Source organism: Natrix helvetica (assembly GCF_964273705.1).
Source record: "Natrix helvetica genome assembly, chromosome: 3".
In the NCBI taxonomy this organism is placed as follows: Eukaryota; Metazoa; Chordata; class Lepidosauria; order Squamata; family Natricidae; genus Natrix; species Natrix helvetica.
This window is the reverse complement of record NC_138549.1, coordinates 13,624,936-13,648,512: the sequence shown is the minus strand read 5'-3', so window position 1 is coordinate 13,648,512 and position 23,577 is coordinate 13,624,936. Positions and strand designations below refer to the sequence as shown.

At 44.7% G+C, this 23,577-nt stretch overlaps 1 protein-coding gene across 5 annotated transcripts in view; it reads right to left on the bottom strand.

The window, feature by feature from the left end:
* LMO7 (LIM domain 7) overlaps positions 1-23,577 on the bottom strand; it is a 181,085-nt gene that overhangs the window by 33,975 nt on the left and 123,533 nt on the right. For 2 of the 5 annotated variants that reach the window (XM_081949419.1, XM_081949420.1), the window contains exons 1-8: positions 21,721-22,007; positions 21,302-21,463; positions 19,899-20,621; positions 17,094-17,123; positions 11,531-11,648; positions 8,314-8,456; positions 4,954-5,365; positions 2,296-2,589 (exon numbers count right to left, since the gene is read on the bottom strand). In XM_081949419.1, the coding sequence (XP_081805545.1) occupies positions 2,296-2,589; positions 4,954-5,365; positions 8,314-8,456; positions 11,531-11,648; positions 17,094-17,123; positions 19,899-20,621; positions 21,302-21,463; positions 21,721-21,992 (2,154 nt within the window). In that variant the 5' untranslated portion in view covers positions 21,993-22,007. Of the gene's footprint in view, positions 1-2,295; positions 2,590-4,953; positions 5,366-8,313; positions 8,457-11,530; positions 11,649-17,093; positions 17,124-19,898; positions 20,622-21,301; positions 21,464-21,720; positions 22,021-23,577 lie in introns of those variants that run through there. The other 3 variants (XM_081949423.1, XM_081949421.1, XM_081949422.1) reach the window with 3 other exon arrangements.

Sequence of the window (23,577 nt, the reverse complement as noted above, 5' to 3'; positions counted from 1 at the left end):
AAAGAATCAGAGAAAATACAGTAATAAACACATGTACTAATAACAATAGTAATAATATAACTAAGTAATTTTAACTGAGAATCTTTTATATTAGCTTATTTACATTTTTGTTAGCTATACTGACAGGATTGTAGTTGTAAACCACTTTATTTTTAATACATACATACATTCATAGTCTTTCTTCCTCTAATTTCTACTTCTTATATCTAACCACTCGTAAAATCTATTCCATATCAAGTAATATTCTGCGTCTTCTTTATCTTTTATTTTTAAAGTTAGTCTGTCAATTTCAGCACAATCTAATTTTTTCCGAATTACATCCTCATCATGTGGGATGTTCTCATTTTTCCAGTATTTGGAAATATAATCTTAGCTGCTGTCAGTATATGCAAAACTAAATATGTGATCCCTTTATCATAACCCTTCAGTTGTGAAGTTTCCAAAAGATGCCCTAATTAATTTACGAGCCTTGAGACAAAATTCAAAAGGAATCCCGTCATTTATTAGGAGCAACATTTTGGCATGTTCTTCTGCGGAGCCAAATCTGATTTCCGGTTAATGGTGTCTGAACTTTACCCCTGTGTCTCCCCTCCCCTCAGTCTGTGTTATAAATCATATCCACCAAAGAGGTGCTGCAGCAGGCTGCGAACTTTCGTGCCTCACATGCCTGCTGTAGAAATTTGAGATCTGACTCTGGCTGAAGGTAAGTTGACATCGGTATTATGCTCAACAGATATACTTTTAATTTCGGATCTATATTCTGTTTAATTATCTTTTCCAACCAGCTACATATTTTCTCCCAATATTTTCTTGCTTTGCTACAAGTCCACCACATATGGTAGTAAGTACCTGGGGTCTGACTGCATTCTAGAGAAAGTCTTATGAGCCACAGAGTCCTAGAAAACTAGTCCAACTCTTCCATCACATTTGTGATTCATTAGAATAACCTCCCATTTATTCACAAGGCTGACTACCTCAAGATTCCCATTTCTAGGAAAGTTATCCATGTTTTTCTCCAGCTTACAAATAATGTCTAATTCTTTGGGGTACAGAGCTTCCTGCCTTTTGGAAAAATGGGAGGCTCTTGTTGTGGCCTGCCAGTGGCAAGCGGAGCTGGCAACAGATTCGGACAGTGAGGAGATTGGGGAGGAACATGGCCAATTCAATTTCAATTTATTTGTGCTTCTAGACCGCCCCCTCTCCCAGAAGGGACTCGGGGCGGTGTACAGTCCATAGAGAATATCACAAAAATACAATAAAAAATTAAATATGTACAGTTTGGAGGAGGTTAAAATGCAATTAAAAGAACTGTACAAAGCTAAATAAATATAATTTTTTTAAAATCCCTAAAACAGACACAACAGATTAAAAAACCCTAAGATAACCAGATAATAATACATTTGCCAGGAGGGACAGTTGTAATTATGCCAGGCCTGCTAATCGGAACAGGTGAGTCTTCAATTTTTGCCGGAAGGAGCGGAGGTCAGAAGTGGTTCTAATGTCGGGGGGGAGGTCATTCCAGAGGGTTGGGCCCATCACAGAGAAGGCCCTACTCCTTGGTGTCGCCCGTTGGCATTGCCTAGTGGACGGCACCAGGAGAAGTCCCTCCCTGTGTGAGCGAATTGGCCGCAGGGATGTATGTGGGAGGATGCGATCCCGCAAGTAACTAGGTCCCGTGCCAGTCCTGGAGGCTGGGGAAAGCTCGGACGTGCCAGTCCTGGAGGCTGGGGAAAGCTCGGACGAGAACTCTGCATCGGAGGCAGAGATGGGGCCAAGGCCGCCTAGCAGCTCTGAGCTGCCTTCGGAGCCAGACAGCAGTAAAGCAGAGGAACAGCTGGAGCCTGTTCCCGGTGTGCATATGCACAGAGCTGCCAGAAGAAAAGAACAGCTAAGAAATCAGGGTCAACTTGGAAGTAAAGCCACAGGTAGATGGTGAATGGCCCCTCCCATAGGAAATAAAAGAGGAGTGAAAGGGGAGTGGGCTTTTGCAGGAAACAATTTGTTTGTTTGTTCGTTCGTTTCAGGAGTGTGAAGATCTGTCCGAGAATCTCAGAGACTCTGTGCCAAGTCTTTCCTTGCACAGCACTGCGTTTGGAAAATATTTACACAGCAGCTTTCCAAGCTAGATAAGCTCTGTGGTCCTAACTTCACCTTTGAAAGACTGTTTACCAGGCCTTTGCTGAATGTGAATGAGAGGAATTCACATCCGTTTAACAAAAGGGGTTTTGTCGGGAACAGGAATCTGCTTCATGCCTTTTGGGGAAGCCTCGGTCAGAACACCTCTCTCCAACTTACGTGCCGTCTTGACTCCTCAGATGCTGAAAGCATTCTCTCCTTGGGGGCAGAAGATGTGAGAGTCATCGAGTTGGTACTGGTGTGATGATCTGATTTAGGCTCTGACTCGGGCGTTCCACTTCTCTGCTCCTCCAGCAAGTGGCTTCTTCTGGTTTTGCTGCCTTCTGCAACTTGGTGCTCCATCTTGCCTTGGCTTTGTACGCCTCCTGTCTGAGTCTCGGAGCCCCTGCTGTGCCCTGACTGAGCACCCCTGGGCCCTTCCAGTCCTCCGTTGTATTTCACAACTGCATCCATCTGGAAGAAAGGTATTTAAAAGAGACATCTCAAACATTGGTCTGGCCAGCATTTACCGAACATCTTCCCCGGGTTTTCCCATCCCCTATGTGCCTTGCTAATCATCAGCAGTGTTAATATAGAATAGTTATTTGGATGGGACCATGGAGGTCTTCTAGTCCAACCCCCTGCTCAAGCAGGAGACCCTATATCACTTCAGGCAAATGATTATCCAATCTCTTCTTGAAAGCCTCCAGTGATGGAGTGCCCATAACTTCTGAAGGCCAGCTCCACTAGCTAATTTTTCTCACTGTCAGGAAACTTCTTAGTTCTAGATTGGTTATCTCCTTGATTAGTTTCCATCCATTGCTTCTTGTCCTGTCTTCAGATGCTTTGGAGAATAGGTTGACCCCATTATTCTTTGTGGCAGCCCCTCAAATATTGGAACACTGCTACCACGTCGCCCCTAATACTTCTTTTCACTAGATTAGATGTACCCAATTCCTCAAAAAGCCAAGCAGAGCTAGTGTACTGCAGGGATCAGGGAACAGCAGTGGGTTTTACATTTTGTAACCATTGCTGCATGCGCGTGCTGCATGCGCCCCCACTCGCTTTGCGCCCAGCCTTCAGTGCATGTGCTTTGCTCTCTCGCGTGCCTTCCGTGCATGCACCTGGCCTCAAAAATGTGTCTAAATAGGATAGCATAGCGCTGAGGCCGGTGGGCAGGCTCATCCATGTTTTCCATTACTGGTTCAGGTGAACGAATCTGAACCAGCTGAATACTACCTCTGTCAAGGGAAACACATGTGTCCCTAATTTAATTGGATCTGACTTTTTCTGCAGCCATCTCTGCATTGCTCTAAAGCTGAGAATTGTGCATGAATTCCTGTTTGCATTAAGTGGTGAGATTTATATCCTTCCCTTCCCTCTAGGAGAGCAGAGCAGAATATAGGTAGATACAGGTAGATATTGGATTACTGCTACCATGTCACGTCTAGTTCTTCTTTTCATTAAAAGACTAAGTTGAAAGGATATAATACAGTATATAGACAGAGTAGGTACATTTTACAAACAAATTAAAAAAATTAAAACATTAAGTGTGATGTGTTGATATAGAAATAATGGACAAATAGTTACAAATCCAAAGTGAAATATCACCTTTTGATTCCTTCTACATGAGTAGTTTTACCACTTCTGTTGGAAATCTCCATAAGGAGCTTGTGTATCTATAGACACCCAACCATATTATGTAACAAGCAGATTCCCAACAAGAATGAACTTCGGGTCCTAGTAGAGGGAGCATTTAATTTGCTGTTACCAATTTCAATACCTATCTCGAATCCTAAAGGAGATAGATCTTGTATTTCTAATATTCCTGAAACACTCAAGCAAATTGCAGATTACATCCAATATGCCATTGTGATTTTTCATGACAAGAAGAGAGGGAAAGAGAGGGGGGGGAAGAGAGGGAGAAAGAGAGGAGGAGAAAGAGAGGGAGGGAAAAAGAGAGGGAGAAAGAGAGGGAGAGGGGGAGGGAAAGAGAGAAGGGAGGGAAAGAGAGAAGGGGAAGAGGGGAAAAGAGAGGGACGGAGGGAAAGAGAGGGAAAAAGAGAGGGAGAGGGGGAGGGAAAGAGAGAGGGGGAAGAGAGACAGGGGAGAGAAAGAGAGAGGGAAGGAAAGAGAGAGAGGGAGAGAAAGAGAGAGGGAAGGAAAGAGAGAGGGAAGGAAAGAGAGGGAAGGAAAGAGAGGGGGAAAGAGAGAGGGAGGGAGGGAAAGAGAGAGGGGGAAGAGAGAGAGGGAGAGCGGTAAAGAAAGAGGGAAGGAAAGAGAGAGAGTGGCAGAGAGAATGAGATAGAGAAAGAGGCAGGGAAAGAGAAAGAGAGAGGGAAAGAGAAATAAAGAAATGATATTACAAAAGTTTTTCTTTTTTATTGTTGCTAAGCGTAATATTTCAAAAACAAAAAAAATGAAGGGGCATAAAAGTGCAATTGTCATGTTTTTCTTAGAACAATTAGCTGAACTCTGCCTTGTTTATCATTATTTAGTTAGTAAAACCTCATTATTCAGGTCAAATTGCCTTGTTGGCACTTTGTGATAAATAAGTGGGTTTTGGGTTGCAGTTTGGGCACTCAGTCTCTAAAGGTTTCACCATCACTGCTCTCTATACCACTTCAGACAAATGGTTATCCCATCTCTTCTTTAAAACTTCTAGTGTTGGAGCATTTACAACTCCAGGAGACAAGTTGTTCCACTCATTAATTGTTCATATATCATCTCTCCTCCTTTATATTTTAGATATGTAACTGCAGATACAGAAGCGGTTAAAGTGTAAAATGAGTCAGAGGTGCTCCCCCAAAATCTTAAAAGACACAAGGCAGCTTTTACCGTAAAGGACCTGGGAAGCGAGGAGATTCCTCTCATAGGGGCTCCAAACGGCCTCGGGGTGACCACCGATGTCAGCCTGGCTGTGTCCGTCTTCTGATAACCCCTCGATAGAGAGGCTGAAACGTGGCCAGATCCAGTTTGGGCATTGGCGGACTGGGAACTGGGCAAAGGGGACTCCGTCCTTTCTCCGGCCAGGCTGTCTACGGGGATGAGAGACTCATCCTTCACCCCACGCTCCGGTTTCCGGTCTTTCAGCTCATGGTCGTCTTCCTTTTTCAAGCCTCCGTTTGCCTCGGTTTGAATACAAACTTTGGGAGACGCTTTCTCTTCCCGAAAGATGTCATCGTTCGACAAATACATTTGTTCCGTCTCCTGCCAAGAATTCCTCAGAGCAGCTTGATCTCGCCTCTCTCTGGAAGAAAAGCAAGATAGCTCTGGGTAACTGATGACCTCAAAAGTAATGTGTGTGTGTGTGTGTGTGTGTGTGTGTGTGTGAGTAACTTGTAAGGTTGCAATTATGTCGATTCAAAGGGGGCACAGTGAGATTCAGGGCCCGTTCTACAACATTTTTGTTGTGGTCCGCTGGCGGCCTGCGGAGCTGGCAGGACAGTCAGATGGTGAGGAGGTTGGGGAGGTACATTGGCCAGTCCTGGAGTCTGGGGAAGGCTCGGACAAGGGCTCTGTGTCAGAGGCAGAGAGGGGGCCAGGCCATCTGGGAGTTATGTGCTGCCTCCGGAGCCTCCAGAGTCGGACAACAGCGAGGCAGCTGAACAGGCTCCCCCTGTTCCCACTGCACGTATGCGCAGAGCTGCCAGAAAGCAGGAACAGTTAATACAGAAGGGACAACTTGGGACTAAGGCTTAGACATGATTGGCCCCTCCCACAGGACATAAAGGAGCAGCAAAGGCACGGAAGCCTTTGTAGGAAGCAACTTGATTCATGCTGGTCAGTTTACCTTCTGAAGCTCCATTCTAACTCTGCTCCATGCCAAGCTAATTGCCAATTAAGCCTTTGGCAGCGTTTCCAGGAAGATGAAAGTGGGTGCTTATCAGCCTTATCCCGAAAGACTTTGGCAGCCTACTGTAGGACTCGTTACAACTATTTGGGACTCATTATGGGCTGTGAATGAACATAATTCACAGCCTTTGAAATAAAAAGAGGGTTTCGGGGACTAAGTGTGTGCTTTTTAGTGCGTCAGGAAGCTTAGGTTAGAACAACTGTTTTGTCCCCAGAGTAACATGTACTACTATTTTCCTGATGCTTGGTGACACGTTTTTCTCTGGACTTTTTAAAAAAATCTATGTTAGATAAAGAGGATTGGTGGACATTTCAAATGAAAGGGTAAAAGAGCCCATGCTGCTTGACCATCAGGGGTTTTTCCCGAAAATAAGACTGGGTCTTATATTAATTTTTGCTCCAAAAGACACCTTAGGGCGGTGACGGTGAACCTATAGCATGGGTGCCACAAGTGGCATGCAGAGCCCTCTTTGCGGGCACGGGAGCCATCACCTCAGCTCAGCTTTAACACGCATGTGCATGCGCCCCCCACCGGCCAGCTGACTTTGGGTCTCTGTCGTGCATGCGCGGGGGGCGTTGCGCAAACAGGAGACATGTGCACATGCACGGGGAGGATTGCATATGTATGTACGGGGAAGTGGGGGGACCAAGGGGGAGTGTGGCGCACCCCAATTTTGGTCCCAGGAGACTGCAAGGATGCCTACTAGACCCCAAACGGGGTCATGTGTGCATGCGTGGGGGGAGCATGGGGGGGTCACACGCACATATGTGGGGGTGCACAGGGGTGTGTCACATGCTCATTGCATTATGGGTGTGGGTGCGCACATACGCTTTCGGCACATGATGACAAAAAAGTTAGCCATCACAGCCTTAGAGCTTATTTTCTGGTTACGTCTTATTTTCAGGGTAATACGGTACTAAATGCATCCATCTGGCTGACAATTTTAACTAGGGCTTATTTTGGAGATAGGGCTTATATTACGGGCATCCTGAGAAATCATGCTAGGACCTATTTTCCGGATTAGGTCTTATTTTCAGGGAAATATGGTACTAAATGCATTCATCTGGCTGACAATTTTAACTAGGGCATACTTTGGAGGTAGGGCTTATATTACGAGCATTCTGAAAAATCATGCTAGGACTGGTTAGGTCTTATTTTCGGGGAATCAGGGTATATTTTAAGACCCAATGGTATCAAACCCAATCGTCGGCTTACAATCGTTCCTTTAGGGACCTCTTGAAGTTACAAGGGCACTGGGGAAAAAATGACTCATGACCATTTTTTTCACACTTAAGACCACTGCAGCATCCTCATGGTCACAGAATCAAATTCAGACGCTTGGCAACTGGCATGTACATATGACTGTTGCAGTGCCCCGGGGTCATGTGATCACCTTTTGCGACCTCCTGACCAGCAGAGTCAATGGGGAAGCCATGTTCACAGAACAAACATGTTAATTGTGGTTATTAATTTAATCCCTGCAGCAATTCACTTCGCAAAGGTGGCAAGAAAAGTTGTAAAATGGGGCAAAATTCACTTCACCACCGTCTTGTTTGGGAACGGAAACGTTGGACTCTGTTGTCGTAAGTCAAGGACTATCTATAAACAGAATGTTATGGGTGCATTCCTTCTTAAGGAAGCATGAAGGGCCCCTTGTATTCACACAGGATACCTGATAGCATCAAACTAGAACAAAATGAGACAGGTCAGGGAAAACCTTTAAAAGGCTCTTTTGCAGGATAAACTCCACCCCTTCCACCCCTCCAATTCTCCCCCAATAGTTATATTATATTAAAAATGAAAAAATGGGGCCTGTGTCAAAACAAGTTGGTTGAGAATCCAGAGACAAATACCTTAATGCAGGGGTGTCCAAACTTGGGAACTTTAAGACTTGTGGACTTCAACTCCCAGAATTCTGGCTGAGGAATTCTGGGAGTTGAAGTCCACAAGTCTTAAAGTTCCCAAGTTTGGACACCCCTGCCTTAACGCAACACACAGACACACACCCCAAAAAAGAAACAAATGAGGAAGCTGAAAATGAACCCTGCTAATTCGGTGACTTTCAACGAAGCTGAAATTAAAAGGTCTCTTTCAAAAGGTATATTGAAATTGTTGGCCTATTTGGTAAATTAATGTTATGGACATTAGATGATTATCCATTCATTATTTAGGAACACAATGACCAAATTACTCCCGGTGAGAAGAACTGAAAATTAAATATGCCGGCAAACTGAGTGCGTGTAAATAGGCAATCAGTTAAATCTAGTTGCTGCTGAATTCAAGCCAACGTTAAAAAAAGGATTAAGCTTTTAAAGCTACTAGACATGGCTGGCTAGAATTACCTGTCTCTCTGCATTTCTCTCAGGGTTTTGCTGCGCCGTTCTGAGCTTTCCGAACTCTTTCGCTCAATTTCTTCTCTCTCCTCCTTTTTCCTTTGCAGATCAGAGGTGTGACTCCTGCGCCTACTTTTCCATTTTGCCAAATCCTATGCAGAAAGAAACCCACATCAAGCAACGTTCGGCAAAGTTCCTCCAAGCTGAACGTTCAGGGCCCGCGTTCCCTGGCGAAAAGACTGCGCCACGGATGGTTTTCACCTGAGATACCTGGTTTGTTGCCTTCTCAAATGTCTTTCTCACCAGCCTGTCCCCGATCTGAACAATGGCAGCCTTTCAGCTTCCTGACGCTTAAAAAAAGTTTTGCAGGATAAAATGCACCTGCTGCTTTGAAAAAGCAGCTCACAACATTCCAATATTCCTTCCTAATTTCTCCATGAACCCTAACAGGCTTCCAACATTACCGGCATTGTTATTCCAAGGAGCAACAGGAGCTGGTATATATATATATTATTTATTAACCTGATCACCCAGCTCAGGAGCATTCCACTTTATCTTGAATTACCTGGGTGTACCGTATTTTTCAGAGTATAAGATGCACCAAGATTTCGAAGAGGCAAATTTTTAAAAAATGTCCACTCCGCAGACCTCCCAAAAATGGCCCGTTTTTTGTGGAAACGGGCACTTTTTTAAAAAGGGCATGAATAGCCCTTAAGAGGCTTGTAGAGTGCTCCGAGGGGGGTGCAAAAACAGCCCATTTTTGACAAAAAAAGGGCATGCATAGCCTTTAGGAGGCTTTCAGAGTGCTGATGGGGGCAAAATTGAGCAAAAAATGGCCCATTTTTCACTCATTTCTGCCCTCCCCAGCCTCCAGGAGCACTCTGAAAGCCTTCTAAAGGCTGTGCACAGCCATTTTGGTAAAGGGACGGGGTTTCGGGAGTCCAAAAATGCTGTATTCTGTGTATAAGACACACCCAGATTTTCAGCCTCTTTTTTGAGGGGAAAAAGGTGCATCTTATACTCCGAAAAATACGGTAATTCAAAAGGGGAACTGGGCATGCACAAACCCTTAAAAATGGGGGAAAATATTTTTTTGCAATGAAAATTGTTTCTGCACATGCAACAGAACCAAAAAAACAGGATGGCAGCCACATAGGAGATCTGGTTCAGGGGCGTGGCAGGCCTGGGTCACTGCTGGTTCCTGTGACCCAGGCCACCAAGTTACTACCAGTTTGGCCAAGCCAGTCTGAACTGGTAGGAACCCACCTTTGCTGCCCCACCACCAGAAGAATGAAATATTTTGGGAACTATTTTTTTAAAAAGGTAGGATAGAATATTTCCCCTAAAGGAGAAATGGGGGGGGGGGGATCATAAGGAAAGCAGAAACCAGCCCCAGTCTCCCTGCCCCCAAGCAGAAACTGAGGAGGCCAGCTTTTAGAAATGCAGATTTAGTAATCCAGTCGAGACAGGATATTTCGAAACTCCTTGCAGCAACGTTGACCCTGGTGGTTCTGGCTTCACCATTAAACCATCTTTTCAATCAGCCTCCATGTTGTTTCCAGCGTCTTTCTGCCAGCTTCGAACTGAACCAGATGGATTGTCCTTCCAACACTTTAGCCCATGAGAATATGTGTTGGTAGGCAATGTCTTAAGAACTGCCCACCTTAAGGGTTGCCACCTTCCTGTCTTGAGAACTACCATATTTTTCAGAGTATAAGACGCACCAAAGTATAAGACGCACCATGATTTTGAAGAGGTAATTTAAAAAAAAAAAAAAAAAAAGCTTTTGCACTCTTCAGGCCTCCCAAACCCTCTGTACGTGTTTTTTGCAAAAAAAGTGGGGGGGGGGGCATGCAGAGGCTTTGGGAGGCTTGTAGAGTGCCCCTGGGGGCAAAAACGAGCAAAAACAGCCCCAAGGAGCACTTTGCAGGCCTTCCAAACCCTCTGCACATCCATTTTTGCAAAGGGGGCAGGATTTCGGTAGGCCAAAAATGCTGCATTCAGTGTATAACACATACCCAGATTTTCAGCATCTTTGGGGGGAGGGGGAAGGTGCGTCTTATACTCTGAAAAATACGGTACCTTGAATTCTTCTCTGTTGTCCTTTTGGCTCCAACAATGTTTATCCCTTTTAATCGTGCATGGTCTTTATTTATCACGATCTGCTAATCCATTTTATATCTGCTGTTGCCATATTTGTTATCTGCAGCTGTCATTTGATTCTGTCTATTCTTTTCTCAGACAGAGAATGCACCTTGCTGAATTCTCATCCGATGCCTTCTGCTGCCAAGCACCACCATTGGAGGAAAAATCCCATTGTTGTCTAGCTCTGGTCTCCAGATCTTCCAATGGAAATGCTAGGAGAGCAATGGGATTTTTCTTCTCTAGTATTTCCATTGGGAGATATGGAGACCAAAGCTAGAGAACGCATCTTCTGAAGTTCTCTTGGGCCTTTAATCCATCTCCTATTACTCTGTTCCCACCCTCAGCCCTCCTCCCGCTGGCTGAAACTTCTAAAGGAGAACCCAACCTATGTGCCATCCCATCTCCTGCTACTAATAGGCACAAGGTTAATGGCTGCATGTTCTGACCAAGGCTTCCCAAGAGCATGAAGCAAACTCTTGGTCCTGACAAAAAACCCTTTTATTAATTTACTGTGAATTCTGCTCATTCACATCCAGCAAAGTCTTTCAAGGAAGGATTTACAGTCACAGACCTTATCTGGCTTGGAGAGCTGCCAGGCTGGTATCTGCAAGCCTTGGCAAGGAGTCTCAGAGAGTCACGAACCAGTTAAGTAAATTCATTGTCTCCAGCAAACTCCATTCCCCTTTTGCTCCTTCTTCATTTCCTCTGGGAGGGACCATTCATTGTCCATCTGTGGCCTTACTCCCAAGTCGACCCTATTCTTTAGTTGTTCCCTTTGTCTGGCAATTCTGTGCATGCGCACACTGGGAACAGGCTCCAGCTGTTCGTCTGCCTCACTGATGTCTGACTCTGAAGGCAGCTGATAACTGGCATACGGCTCTGGCCCCATCTCCTCTTCCAACACAGAGGCCTCATCCGAGCCTTCCCCAGACTCCAGGACTGGCCCATGTTCCTCCCCAACCTCCTCACTGTCCGAATCTGCTGCCAGCTCCGCTAGATGGCCACAACACTGCCACCCAAATTCAGTTTGCTATGACCGTCTTCTATAACCACCCCAAGGGACAGCAAAGAGGGCTCTTACATCTTGCCACTGTTGGTCTTGTTCCCGCAGCTGAGTTTTTATTTTCTGGAGCTCTTCATAACGCATCTGCCGGATCGTTTGCAGCTCATCTGCACTGACGTCGTTCAAGGATTTACTCCTGAAGGTAGAAAAAGACTTTTTAGACTTCCAGACCATTTCCTTCTTCAAGAGGCGGTTTAGCAATCTGATTAGCAGGAACAGGACTAGGGGTGGCCTACGATGAGGCAGGTTTTTAGTGGTGTGTAGGGTGTGTAGGCTACTTCCTACACACCCTCCTACACAAGTAGCTGCGGTGGCGCAGTGGTTAGAGTCCAGTACTGCAGGCTACTTCTGCTGATCGTCGGATGCCAGCAGTTTGGCAGTTCGGGTCTCACCAGGCTCAAGGTTGACTCACTCTTCCATCGTTCCAAGGTCAGTAAAATGAGGACCTAGACTGTTGGGGGCAATATGCTGACTCTGTAAACCATTTACAGAGGGATGTAAAGAACTGTGAAGCAGTATATAAGTCTAAGTGCTATAGCTATTGCTAAAGAATGCATCTGTATCAGATGACCTTCAATTGCTTATTGCATAATACTGCAGGACCTTGAATTTTCTGCCTCAGCCTGTCTGTCCCTTGTTTTGATTTATGAACTCTTAAGCAATTATCTTCATAATTCGTCTGAATTGCCTTAATTCTATAGATGTCTGACTCTGCAGCCTTCCTATGTAAGTCTAAGTGCCATTGCTACTCCTATTGCTATCTCAGAGAACCACAGAATTGTGGATTTGGAAGGAACCACAAGGATGACCTGCAGGGGTGGCAGTCCCTTTCCTTCACTACCGGTTCGTAAATGTGAGCATGCGCATGCTCTCGCTTTGCTCACAAGTGCCACCTCTATGCATGCGCTCAACCTTCTGCACAAGCGCTTTTGGCGAAAAAAAGGGGGGCCTAAATGGGATGCCATGGAGCTGGAGCAGATGGGCGAGGCCACCTGCGATTTCTGCAACCGGTTCAGGTGAACTGATCCGAACCGGTAGAATACCACCTCTGATGATCTGGTCCAACCCTCTACAAGGGAGAGCGAAGCCGATTAAGAGAGGTGATTCTCCAGCCTCTTCTTTAAAAAAGCCTCCGGAGATGGAGAAGCCACATCTGTCACACTGTGATGGAACAGATGTTACCATCAGATTTTGTTTTCTCCTTACATCTAAAATGAAATACATGTTGCTGAAACTAACCCTTCCTGACCATCTTCCGTGGATTATCCTTTTGTAGGACACTTTATGAATTTTAATGAAAGGGAACAAAGAAGAGATGGCCATTCCCACAAGCCTTTTCAGGGTTCTGTGTTAGAAGGCCTCTCTCTCTTTCTCTCTCTCTCCCAAATCTATAACTCAAGACACTGTGAAAGTTGCTACACTGAATATCAAAGCAAATTTGGACACACCCAGCGTCTCCTTCCCACTTCATGGTCAGGATTCTCTTGGCACGCAGGAGTGGGGGGGAAAAGATTCTGAAGTCATGCATTTCCTGTAGCCTTAAAATATACCAAGCAAAAAAAGACGGCAGGGCCGTACTACAAAAACTAAACACTGGCCTTTGCATTTGATCTTAAGAATTACAGAGCAAGCTGCTTCTCACTTCCTGTTCAGGATTCTCTCCATAATCCCACCACTAACGATTTTGATGTCACAATCATCATCATCATCTTTTAATGACCCCATAATCCCCTTGCGGGGTGACGTCTGTGCAACCGAATGGAGCTAGCAGAGTGTTTCAATGGCCGGATGCCCTTCTTATTGCCAATGCAGAGTTTTGTGCAGTAGATGTATTCTCATTGTGCCCAGAGAGAGAAATATCTGCCTCTACCTAGGATCGAACTCCTGATTATGAGGCAAGAGCTCCACCTCTAGGCCACTCCTTTTTTTGTTTTGACATCACAATGCAGGGAGGGCCTAAATCTAAATTGTCTTGTGCTTGTCCATTATGTGTGGGGGCTGGGGTACTCCAACACTTGCACTACTACAATCCCCTAAAGTGAACCATGAAGCTGTGTGGCTCCCCCATTGAACAAAGAAGTGATTGTAGGTAGGCATGGATGGGCAAGAATGAAACAAATCCCATATTTTAAAGAATAAATACGGCACATTTTGAGCATAATACCATGTGAGGTTGTGTTTTATCAATTAATGGCTTCATCCTATCGCTATTATGGCTTACTTAGCCATTATGCCTTATTTAACAAGCCATGGACAAGCCCATCTGCTGTGCTCCGAATGCTTCCCCCAGATGGGAGATCCCTCCCGAATCCTGAAAACAAGCAAAAAGGGGAGGAAAATGGGGGAAGATGCTTTTCAGAGACGAATCTTTCTTCATCTCCCAGGAAAATTCTGTTAAATGAGACAGCCTGATTGTATATGGGGAGAACGAAAAACCCAGGAAGGTTATAAATCTAACATAGCTATTTTATATTTGTTTAGGAGGAGGAGGAGGAGGAGGAGGAGGAGGAGGAGGAGGAGGAGGAGGAGGAGGAGGAGGAGGAGGAGGAGGCAGAGAAAAGTAACATATGACAAAATTAATAACAAAGATCTAAGCACATCAGAGTCAAGAGTTATATGTCCCTTCGCAGTGACACCTTGCTGATTGTGGCAGCTGATAACCTGTTAGGATGGAGTTAATCTCTAGATTGGTTGCAGATCTGGTCCTCTTCCAAATCCTGCTGCCCCCTCCCCCCAAACTCCTCTGCTAGAGAAGGCTTCAAAGAAGTGATGAAAGACTCATGCATCTTTACCCAGTCCTCACATGCCCCTCCCCAACTCCAAGGCAGCCCCCATGCCCATCAGCAGTAGCAGCATCAGCCAAAGCAACTCTCAGAAGCTCAGCCTGGACCAGAATTTCCTGGCTTATTATTCTTTCTTTCTCTTTCTTTCTTCTTTCTTTCTTTCTTTCTTTCTTTCTTTCTTTCTTTCTTTCTTTCTCACTTTCACTTTTTCTTTCTTCCTCCTTCCTTTCTCCCTTTCTTTCTTTCTCTCTCTTTCTCCCTCCCTCACTTTCTCCCTCTCTCACTTTCTTTCTTTCTCTTTTTTTCAGGATTATCTACCTTTTATTCATCCACATGCCTCTCTTTCTCTTAGCCACCCATCATTCATCCATTAATCTATCCATTTATCTACAGTATGTAGCTACAATATCTGTCTGTCTGTCTGATCTACTATCTACCTACCTACCTGCATCTACTGTATCTACGGTATCTATCTATGATAGCTGTCTATATGTCTGTCTGTCTGTCCTGTCCTATCTATCCATCCACCTACCTACCTACCTACCGTATCTTTGTTATCTGTCTATCTATCTGTCCGTCTGTCTGTCTGAACATTTCCTTTCCCTATTGATTCTTGCCTCTGCATTTTAAATCAGAAACATATTTTGCAAGAAAATGCTTTGCATGTGCGTGCGTGAGTGCGTATGCATGCATGCGTGTGTGTGTGTGTGTGTGTGTGTGTGTGTGGCAATCGTTTAAAAAGGAAATAGCAACCTATGGAAGGACAACTTTATGTTGCCATCTCTGGACTCTTAATTCCTGCTCTTTCTTCTCAATTCTAGTAAAGAATTTAGAGAGAATAAAAACAATGCCTCTTACCTAGGTCCAAAATTATTCTCGGTGTGTGTGTGTGTGTGTGTGTGTTCGTAGATTTTCATGGGTACATATACATATACATCCGGTGCTACAGAGGTGCTTAAAGTGTTCTGAGTTTGAAACAGGCCCATCTTGGACTCTAGCATCCTCTTAGGTGCCAGATTTCCATCCAGGGTTCAGGAGAGAACAGGCCATGTAATTTCATGCTGAGGAAACGGTTCTTGGCTTCTTTTCTTTTAAACCCCTCCAACTTTTGAAAGGGTGGTGTGGGAGAGCCAGTTTGGCACACGTTCACCGACCGAGAATAATTTTGGACCTAGGTAAGAGGCATTGTTTTTATTCTCTCTAAATTCTTTACTAGAATTGAGAAGAAAGAGCAGGAATTAAGAGTCCAGGGATGGCAATATAAAGTTGTTCTTCCCATAGGTTGCAATTTCCTTTTTAAACGATTGCCAAATGTAAAAAAGTATGTTGTGTGCATGGACGAGAAAGGAATAATGACCCCAAGAAATACAGATTTGGGGTTTTATTGCGTGGCTTGTAAGTTGTTCTGAGAGGCATCCAGTATTGTAGCTTCTGCTGTTGTTGAGGTAGATTATTTTGGGTGGCTACATTGCTGGCTATGTGGATATAAGGTAAAGATACCCTTTGCATATATGTGCTAGTCATTCCCGACTCTAGGGGGCAGTGCTCATCTCCGTTTCAAAGCCGAAGAGCCAGTGCTGTCCGAAGACGTCTCTGTGGCCGAAGGCACACGGAATGCTGTTACCTTCCCACCAAAGGTGGCTCCAATTTTTCTACTTGCATTTTTTACGTGCTTTCGAACTGCTAGGTTGGCAGAAGCTGGGACAAGTAACAGGAGCTCACTCCGTTACGCGGTGGTAGGGATTCGAACCACCAAACTGCCGACCTTTCTGATCGACAAGCTCAGTGTCTTAACCAGTGTGCCGCCACGTCTCTATCTTACATGTGGATGTAAGATCTCTTTAAAAGTGTTTTTTCAATCCATGTTCTACTATTTCCTTTATCTGCTCTGTGTGGGCTCTGATGCTACTTTTTCTATGGCCCCTCAAACATTTTGGGGATTCTTCTACAGAATATGGCAGGTTTTGACTTTCTGTTGGAACATTTGTTTGTTTATTAAACTGCTCAAACAGCCATCTTCCTCACAGAGACGTACAATTTAATCAGTGGTGGGATTCAATTTTTTTTTTACTACTGGTTCTGTGCATGTGGCTTGGTGGACATGGCATGGTGGGCATGGCAGGGGAAGGATACTGTAAAATCCCCTTTTCTTCCCAATCAGCTGGGACTCAGAGAATAGATGAGGGCGGGGCCAGTCAGAGGTGGTATTTACCGTTCTCCAAACTACTCAAAATCTCCGCTACCGCTTCTCCAGAACTGGTCAGAACCTGCTGAATTTCACCTCTGAATTTAATCAATACAATAAAACGTTAAAAAACCAAATAGTTTTAAGATTTAAAAGAATGCTGTGAGTGCGGCTGTTTCAGAGACTTGGGATAAAAATGCTGCATGCAACTGGACATCTCCCCGACTTACAGACAACATCAACACGATGGCTTGTGACAACTGGCTTACACAGCAACAGGTATATTATTTATTTTTGCCCATGACCTACTTTGAGTCTTTACCCAAAGAGGAGCAGCTTTGCCAACCTTCACCACAACCCGAGCTGTATTTGCAAAGCTATGCCTAGAGCTCACCTCCCTCCACACCCCAGCTTCCAAGGGAGCCTCTTGTGGGTCTCCAGAAGCAGCAGCAGCCCCTGGGGAGAGGTCCCAAAGATGCTTCCGAGGGGGCTTTGCAAGCCAGTTGAGCACGCCAAAGCACATGCATCCATGGCCTCAAGCGGAGTTACAAGGGGTTCGGCAGGAGGATTAGGAGGCATTCACAGTCTGCCATGCTTCGGTCATTCCACTTACCCGTGTTCCTCAGAAATCTTTTGCAACAGCCTGAAGGAAATCAGAAAACCGACAAAGTTCATACATTCCATTCCACTGGCATTGCCACGTTGTAATGATGCCCACAGGTTCATTGCCCACCTGATCAGCTAAAGCAGAGACTGACTTTGAAAAAGCGTATGAGGTCCCTGCGACTAACTCAGCATCTTCACATTTTAAAGCACCGCTTTAACTTTTAAGCGTGACCCTGAACGCAAGGGGTCACTTTTCTGCCAATGCTTCTCACCGTTTTGATATGGACCATGCAGATGTACAAGGTGTTCACTCATGGAAATGCCAACGGTTGCATCACAATGTACACAGAACATTTTTGCTACCGTATTTCAACAAATATTCGGAGAGATCAAACGCTTCACACACAGGGGGAAAACAAGCAACTGCAGCTGCCTTCGATTTGATAGATTTTTAGAATCTAGGTAGTCCTTGACATGGCCAACATTTCTAAGCAAACCGGTTGTTAAGTGAGTTTTGCCCCATTTTACGAACTTTTCTCCACTGTTGTGGGGGGAAAAAAGCAAACCACTGAAGTTGTTAAGTGAACCACACAGTCGCTATGCGAAGCTGGCTTCCTCCATTGACTCTGTTTATCAAAAAGCCAGCTGGGAAGGTTACATATAGCGACCCCTTGAGCCCAAGACAGCACAACTGTCATAAATTCATGCCAGTGACCAAGCACCCAAATTTCGATCAAACGACCATGGAAAGGCGACAATGGTTGTAAGTGTGCAAACTGGTTGTAGGTCACTTTTTAAAGTGCCGTCTTAATTTCGAACGGTCACTATACCAATGGCTGTAAGTCAAGGACTACCTACTAATTTCAGAACTGCTCGAAGACCATGTGAATTCAGTGCCGGGCCCCTTGCCCAGTTGGTGGCCCCAGGAAAGAAGCCAGTAAGGAAGGCCATTTCCAGCAGAGAAGTCGACACATGGGTGGAGTGATCAAGCATTTATTCTGACAGATACCTTAAATCAAATATTTGAATTTATGAAAATGACCAGCTGGCAGATACTTATTTTCCAATGAAACATGCACAATGAGGTCCAATTGGAATGACGCAGTGAACAAAAGACACGGAACGCTTAAAGAAGAACTCATGACTGGCGCAAGGAGAATGGAATGGGTGAGGTCATTTCAAGACAAGAAGGACTTTACCAGATGGACATCAGAAACCCATTAAGGTTGATCAAGGGCTGTATCTTCATGGCGAGTGGTGGGGGCCAATAATTGGCACCTGAGGCTCTCTAGAATCCAAACTTCTTCTGAAAAGGTTGGAAAAATCCTCCCATAGGAGGGGGGTGGGATCAAAAACAAAAATCAGTGGAAACCTGCCTGCCTGCCTGCCTTTCTCCCCTCCCTTGAGAATCAACAAACACGTCAACTTATTTGGAACTGGGCATATTTTCTGAGCAACGGGGAAACAATTCTGGACAATTCAGACAATAACAAGGATTGGGGGTGGCGGTGGGGGAAAGGGTGTGTGTGTTATAGAAACTATTTTTTAAAAAGGCGAATATTAAGCCTGTGTAGTTGCCAGGGGCACACATTTTGAAAGGATTTAATAGACATTAAGGAAAAGGTAAAGGTTCCCTTTGCACACATATGTGCTAGTCGTTCCCGACTCTAGAGGGCGGTGCTCATCTCCATTTCAAAGCTAAAGAGCCAGCACTGTGCAGAGACGTCTCCGTGGTCATGTGGCCGGCATGACTCAACACCGAAGGCGCACGGAACACTGTTACCTTCCCACCAAAGGTGGTTCCTATTTTTCTACTTGCATTTTTAATGTACTTTTGAACTGCTAGGTTGGCAGAAGCTGAGACAAGTAACAGGAGCTCACTCTGTGACGTGGCGCTAGGGATTCAAACCACCAACCTTTCTGATTGACAAGCTCCAGCATCTTAGCCACTGAGCCACCGTGTCCACAAGACATTAATTAAAGCATAGTCAAACCAGATTGTCAAAATATAGATTCTACTTGAAGATCTAATTAAAGGAGTTACAGGTTGCTCAGCAACACACGAAGCCCTTTGTGGGGAAAATAAAATTGGAAAAGGAGTCTATGCATTTTCCTTTTGTCTTATCTGCATTAATGGTTTTTAATATTATATGGAAGAGCTTTAGATTCACATAAGAACTTTTAGAGAAAAAGTCTGACAGTGATTGTGGCTTATGTTTATTCAACTACAGACTTCAAATATACATTCTTTTTTAGAGTCATTGCACACTAAGAGGTACCCAGCTTCTTGTTAACAATAGAAGCCAGTATTCTTGACCAGTACAATGAACACAATCTTGGAGTACGATAAACACAATCATCTTCTTTTAACAAACCCATAATCCCTTGCGGGATGGAGTGTGGCCAACTGAATGGAGCTAGCAGAGAGTTTACTGGCTGGATGCCCTACCTGTCACCAGTGCGGAGTTTTGTTCAGCAGATATATTCTCATTGTGCCCAGAGAGAGAAATATCTGCCTCGACCTAGGATTGAACACACAGCCTCCTGACTGTGAGGCGAGAGCTCTGCCTCTAAGCAACCACACCACTCCAAAACAACAAACACAATCTACAAATAGATCTGTCACTTCTGACGGATGGATTGCAAGCAGTTGATGAGCAACAACAGAACTTATGGAGATAAGACATGAACATCGAGCTTAAACGCAACACCAAGACATGCTTTGTTGAAAAACAAACACCACGGTACGCTTCCAAGCACTATTTCCAAATATTCAGATACAAGCAAGATCCATGCATGGCCGTGAGCTGACCTTTCAACCATTTGCCGTTTCTTATGCCTGGTTTTGCTGGCCTCTCGGATGGCTTCCCATTTTTCCATATCTTCCTTGCTACACGCTCCTGGGCAGAAGCTCTTGGATTGCACACCACCTCCTAGGCTGAGCAGCTCCATTTTCCGAGTCAACATATCATCCTTCTTTTGCCGTGAAGAAGGAGAGAAGACTTTTCCCCTCCGCTCACACTCACTCTTGAGGGTGGACTTCTCCAGCAAGCATAGAAATTTGGCCTGAATTTCTGGGGGTAGAGTCCAAGGGTCCGGGAAAAGAGCAGGCTGGTATTTGTCGGGGCCCCCAGATAAAGACACTTCTTTTTTTTGCAGTTGAGCTTTGCGAACGGTGAGGTCATCTTTTTCTAAATTTGGAATTATTTCGTCTTCCCCATCTCTGGGCTGGAGAACAATTTCTCCTTCGACACGAGGCCTTTGTTGACAAGACCTCCTAAAATACTCAAAATCTTGGAGAATGACTGGATTCGCGTGGGAGGCGCCAGTCTTACGGACAAACAAATCATCGTTTTCCAGATCTGGATAAAAGTCTCTAAGCTCACGGATTCTTTGGTCATAGCATGGCCTAAGGTAATTATATTTTCTGCACGTTATGAGCCGAGGCCCTGACGATGGGTCAGCTTTGGTTCTATGATCAGAATTCAGACAGTCCTCGGAATATTTTTGCAGGGCTCGAAGAAATAAAAACTGGCTGAGATATAAAAGATACACATACACACATTAGATTTGCAGTATGGTGTCGGTCACGGAGATCACAACCTTAGCAAAGGTTACGACCCTTAGCAAATTTATCAGCTCTGGGCTCTGTCATTTCGGCATGCGAGTGAAGGAATTCTTCCCACAAACAAAAATAATCTGTCCACATCAGAAACAGATGCAGGAAAGAGAGAGAGAGGGAAAAAAACGATCACAATGTTGCCTCCTCTCCTTTAACTATCATAGCTGGAGGTTTTCAAAAATGTCTGTTAAGGAACATCCCATCCAAAGAGGCCTTCAGCTGCTGAAGTGATACAACCCAGAAAGGTTTGCACAATAAACGAGCACTCAACTAAAAGGAAGACCAAAAGATGCAGACACTCTAGAAAGGTGCACAAACATACAAGGAAGCAAGGTTAAATGGGATGCTCTGTTCTTTAAAAAAAGGACAAGACGTCTAACTTAACAGCAAAGCAGGCCAGCCATTATAAAAGGCACGGGAGTGGCAACCGGAAGACACACAACAATCCCGATCACTTTGGTAGCATCAATTCTGAATGCTCAGGTATAGAGATCGTATTAGAAAGACAGCTTTGCGTATTTCACGTCCCTGTTTAAGCAAGCCACAAAATGCCTTCACTTATCAGCTAGTCTGGCTCATGCAAAGGTAGGAACCTTGGCAGCTCAGAGGCATGGCCACGCATCTCGCCTGCAGCAATTCCAGCTGTTGGCTTAACGGGTTGAGAGTCTTCTTGGTATCTGATGATGCCCAAGCTGTCCGCGATGCTATGGCCAGGCTGGACTCTTGCATCTTCATCTTCGGCATCTCCCATGCTACTGTACAGGATCCCACATCGGGAGAAGGAGAAAAGGCAGGGAAATAAGTCCCATCATAAAAACTAGGCGCAGCAAACTATTTCATCAAACAACAACAGTGCACACAGAAACCGTAGGCAAAGACGAATGGATAAACTATTCACTGTGATTGCCCCAGGCAGCAATGGATTCCCCCTCTGTGCATTGACTCCAACGAGTTCAAATGCGGTTTTCTAGAAATTGGGCTGGATGCAGAAAGAACATGCAAGATGACAAACCTGAATCCTTGAATTTCCTTATACCACTGTTTGGAAAAAGATATCCTTTGTGCTTTTTTCCAGTGTAACTCTTCGCCCGGAGCCCAAGACTTAGGGAGAAATTTATGAGAGGAGACTTTTACAGCTGATACAGCAGCACTTATTTTGCGAGCGTAAAGGTCATCAGTTTCAATGTCTGGGATTCCCGTGGTTTTTTCCTCCTCCTCCTCTTCCTCCTCCTCCAAATAGTTGGAGAAGTCTGAAAGAATGTAAGTTGCTGACTTGCGTTCCATCCTGGGCCCCAAAATTCTTCTGTGGTTGTTGCAGAAAACATCCGTCGAAGTTGGAATTTTCAAATGCAAACAGAAAAAAATTAGCTATTGAGTACAGAAGACCGTATGGCTCTTTGGCTTAAAATTACTGAGTTGTGAATCAAATTAAATAAATTATTGATGCCAACCAATTGTACCAATCAGGTACAAAAATGTTGAATACCTTCTAAGAGAATAAAATTATGGGAATCATTATTTTAAAAAAAACATTGATGGATGATAGGTCTTAAAGAGACATTCTTTACAGCAAGTTTTTCAGGAAGAGATTGTTCTAGAGAGCTGGATCTGATAAATGGGTCAACTGAACAATGATCCCCAAATCCTTTCTAAGGTAAAGGTTCCCCTCGCACATATGTGCTAGTCGTTCCTGACTCTAGGGGGCGGTGCTCGTCTCTGTTTCAAAGCCGAAGAGCTAGCGCTGTCCAAAGACGGCTCCATGGTCATGTGGCGGGCATGACTAAATGCTGATGGTGTACTGAATGCTGTTACCTTCCCACCAAAGATGGTTCCTATTTTTTCTACTTGCATTTTTACATGCTTTTGAACTGCTAAGTTGGCAGAAGCTGGGAGAAGTAACAGGAGCTCACTCCGTTATGCGACGCTAGGGATTTGAACCACCGAACTGCCAACCTTTCTGATCAACAAGCTCAGCATCTTAGCCACTGAGCTACCTTCTAATCCTTTCTAATGGTTACCAAAAAGGGGAGCAGAAACTATCCTTTACCAAGGACCAATATTTTGGCAAACACCTGAAGCATTCTCACTTTCCTTTCCCAAGAGATGCTACCATCAGGCCAAAGATCATCAGTGGTCATGCAATGCCACTATCACCTCATCAGATTCTCTGCAGAAATCAGCCCAAATAGTAATTGAAGAATACAGACAAAAGAAAAGCACTGATGATGTTAACTAGTTTGGGTAATGAAACATCTTCAAGAAAGCGACCAAGCTCAGAGAACATCTCAATCAAAGCAACAGAATATCATTGATACCCATGGCTTAAACCAGAATCCTGTGACATGCAAAACCATAGCAAACAAAGACTTGCAATCTTTGGAAAAAGCAGGTCGAAAAAAGCCTAAAAAACCGGCTAAAAAGAGCCTCAAAAATGGGCTGAAAAAAGCCACGAAAACAGGTTGAAAAAAAAGCCTCCAAAAGGGTAGAAAAAAGACTGGAAAGGGACCAAAAAAAGGTCCCCCCAAAGGGCTGAAAATGCGGCGCACAGGAGTCACAACCCCCCCTTTTTGTTTTTCTCTTCTAAATTTAGGTGCGTCTTATAATCTGAAAAATCCAGTATCTGTTCTGACCCGGCTCCCAAACACGACAAACCCTCTATAGTTAAACAAATGTTCCCTTTATTAGGAGCGCCAGCAGCTCTGGCAAAAAGTCTCTCTCTCTCACACACACAGCAGGCTAACAAGTCTGTCCGGCAGGGAGATGAATAGTTGCCTGCCACACCTATTCACCTCTGCCCCCTGCCTTTTATCCCCAGAGCTAGGGTGGGGCTTTGCTAGCAGTGGTGGCTCTTCTGTCCTAAGGATCAGCT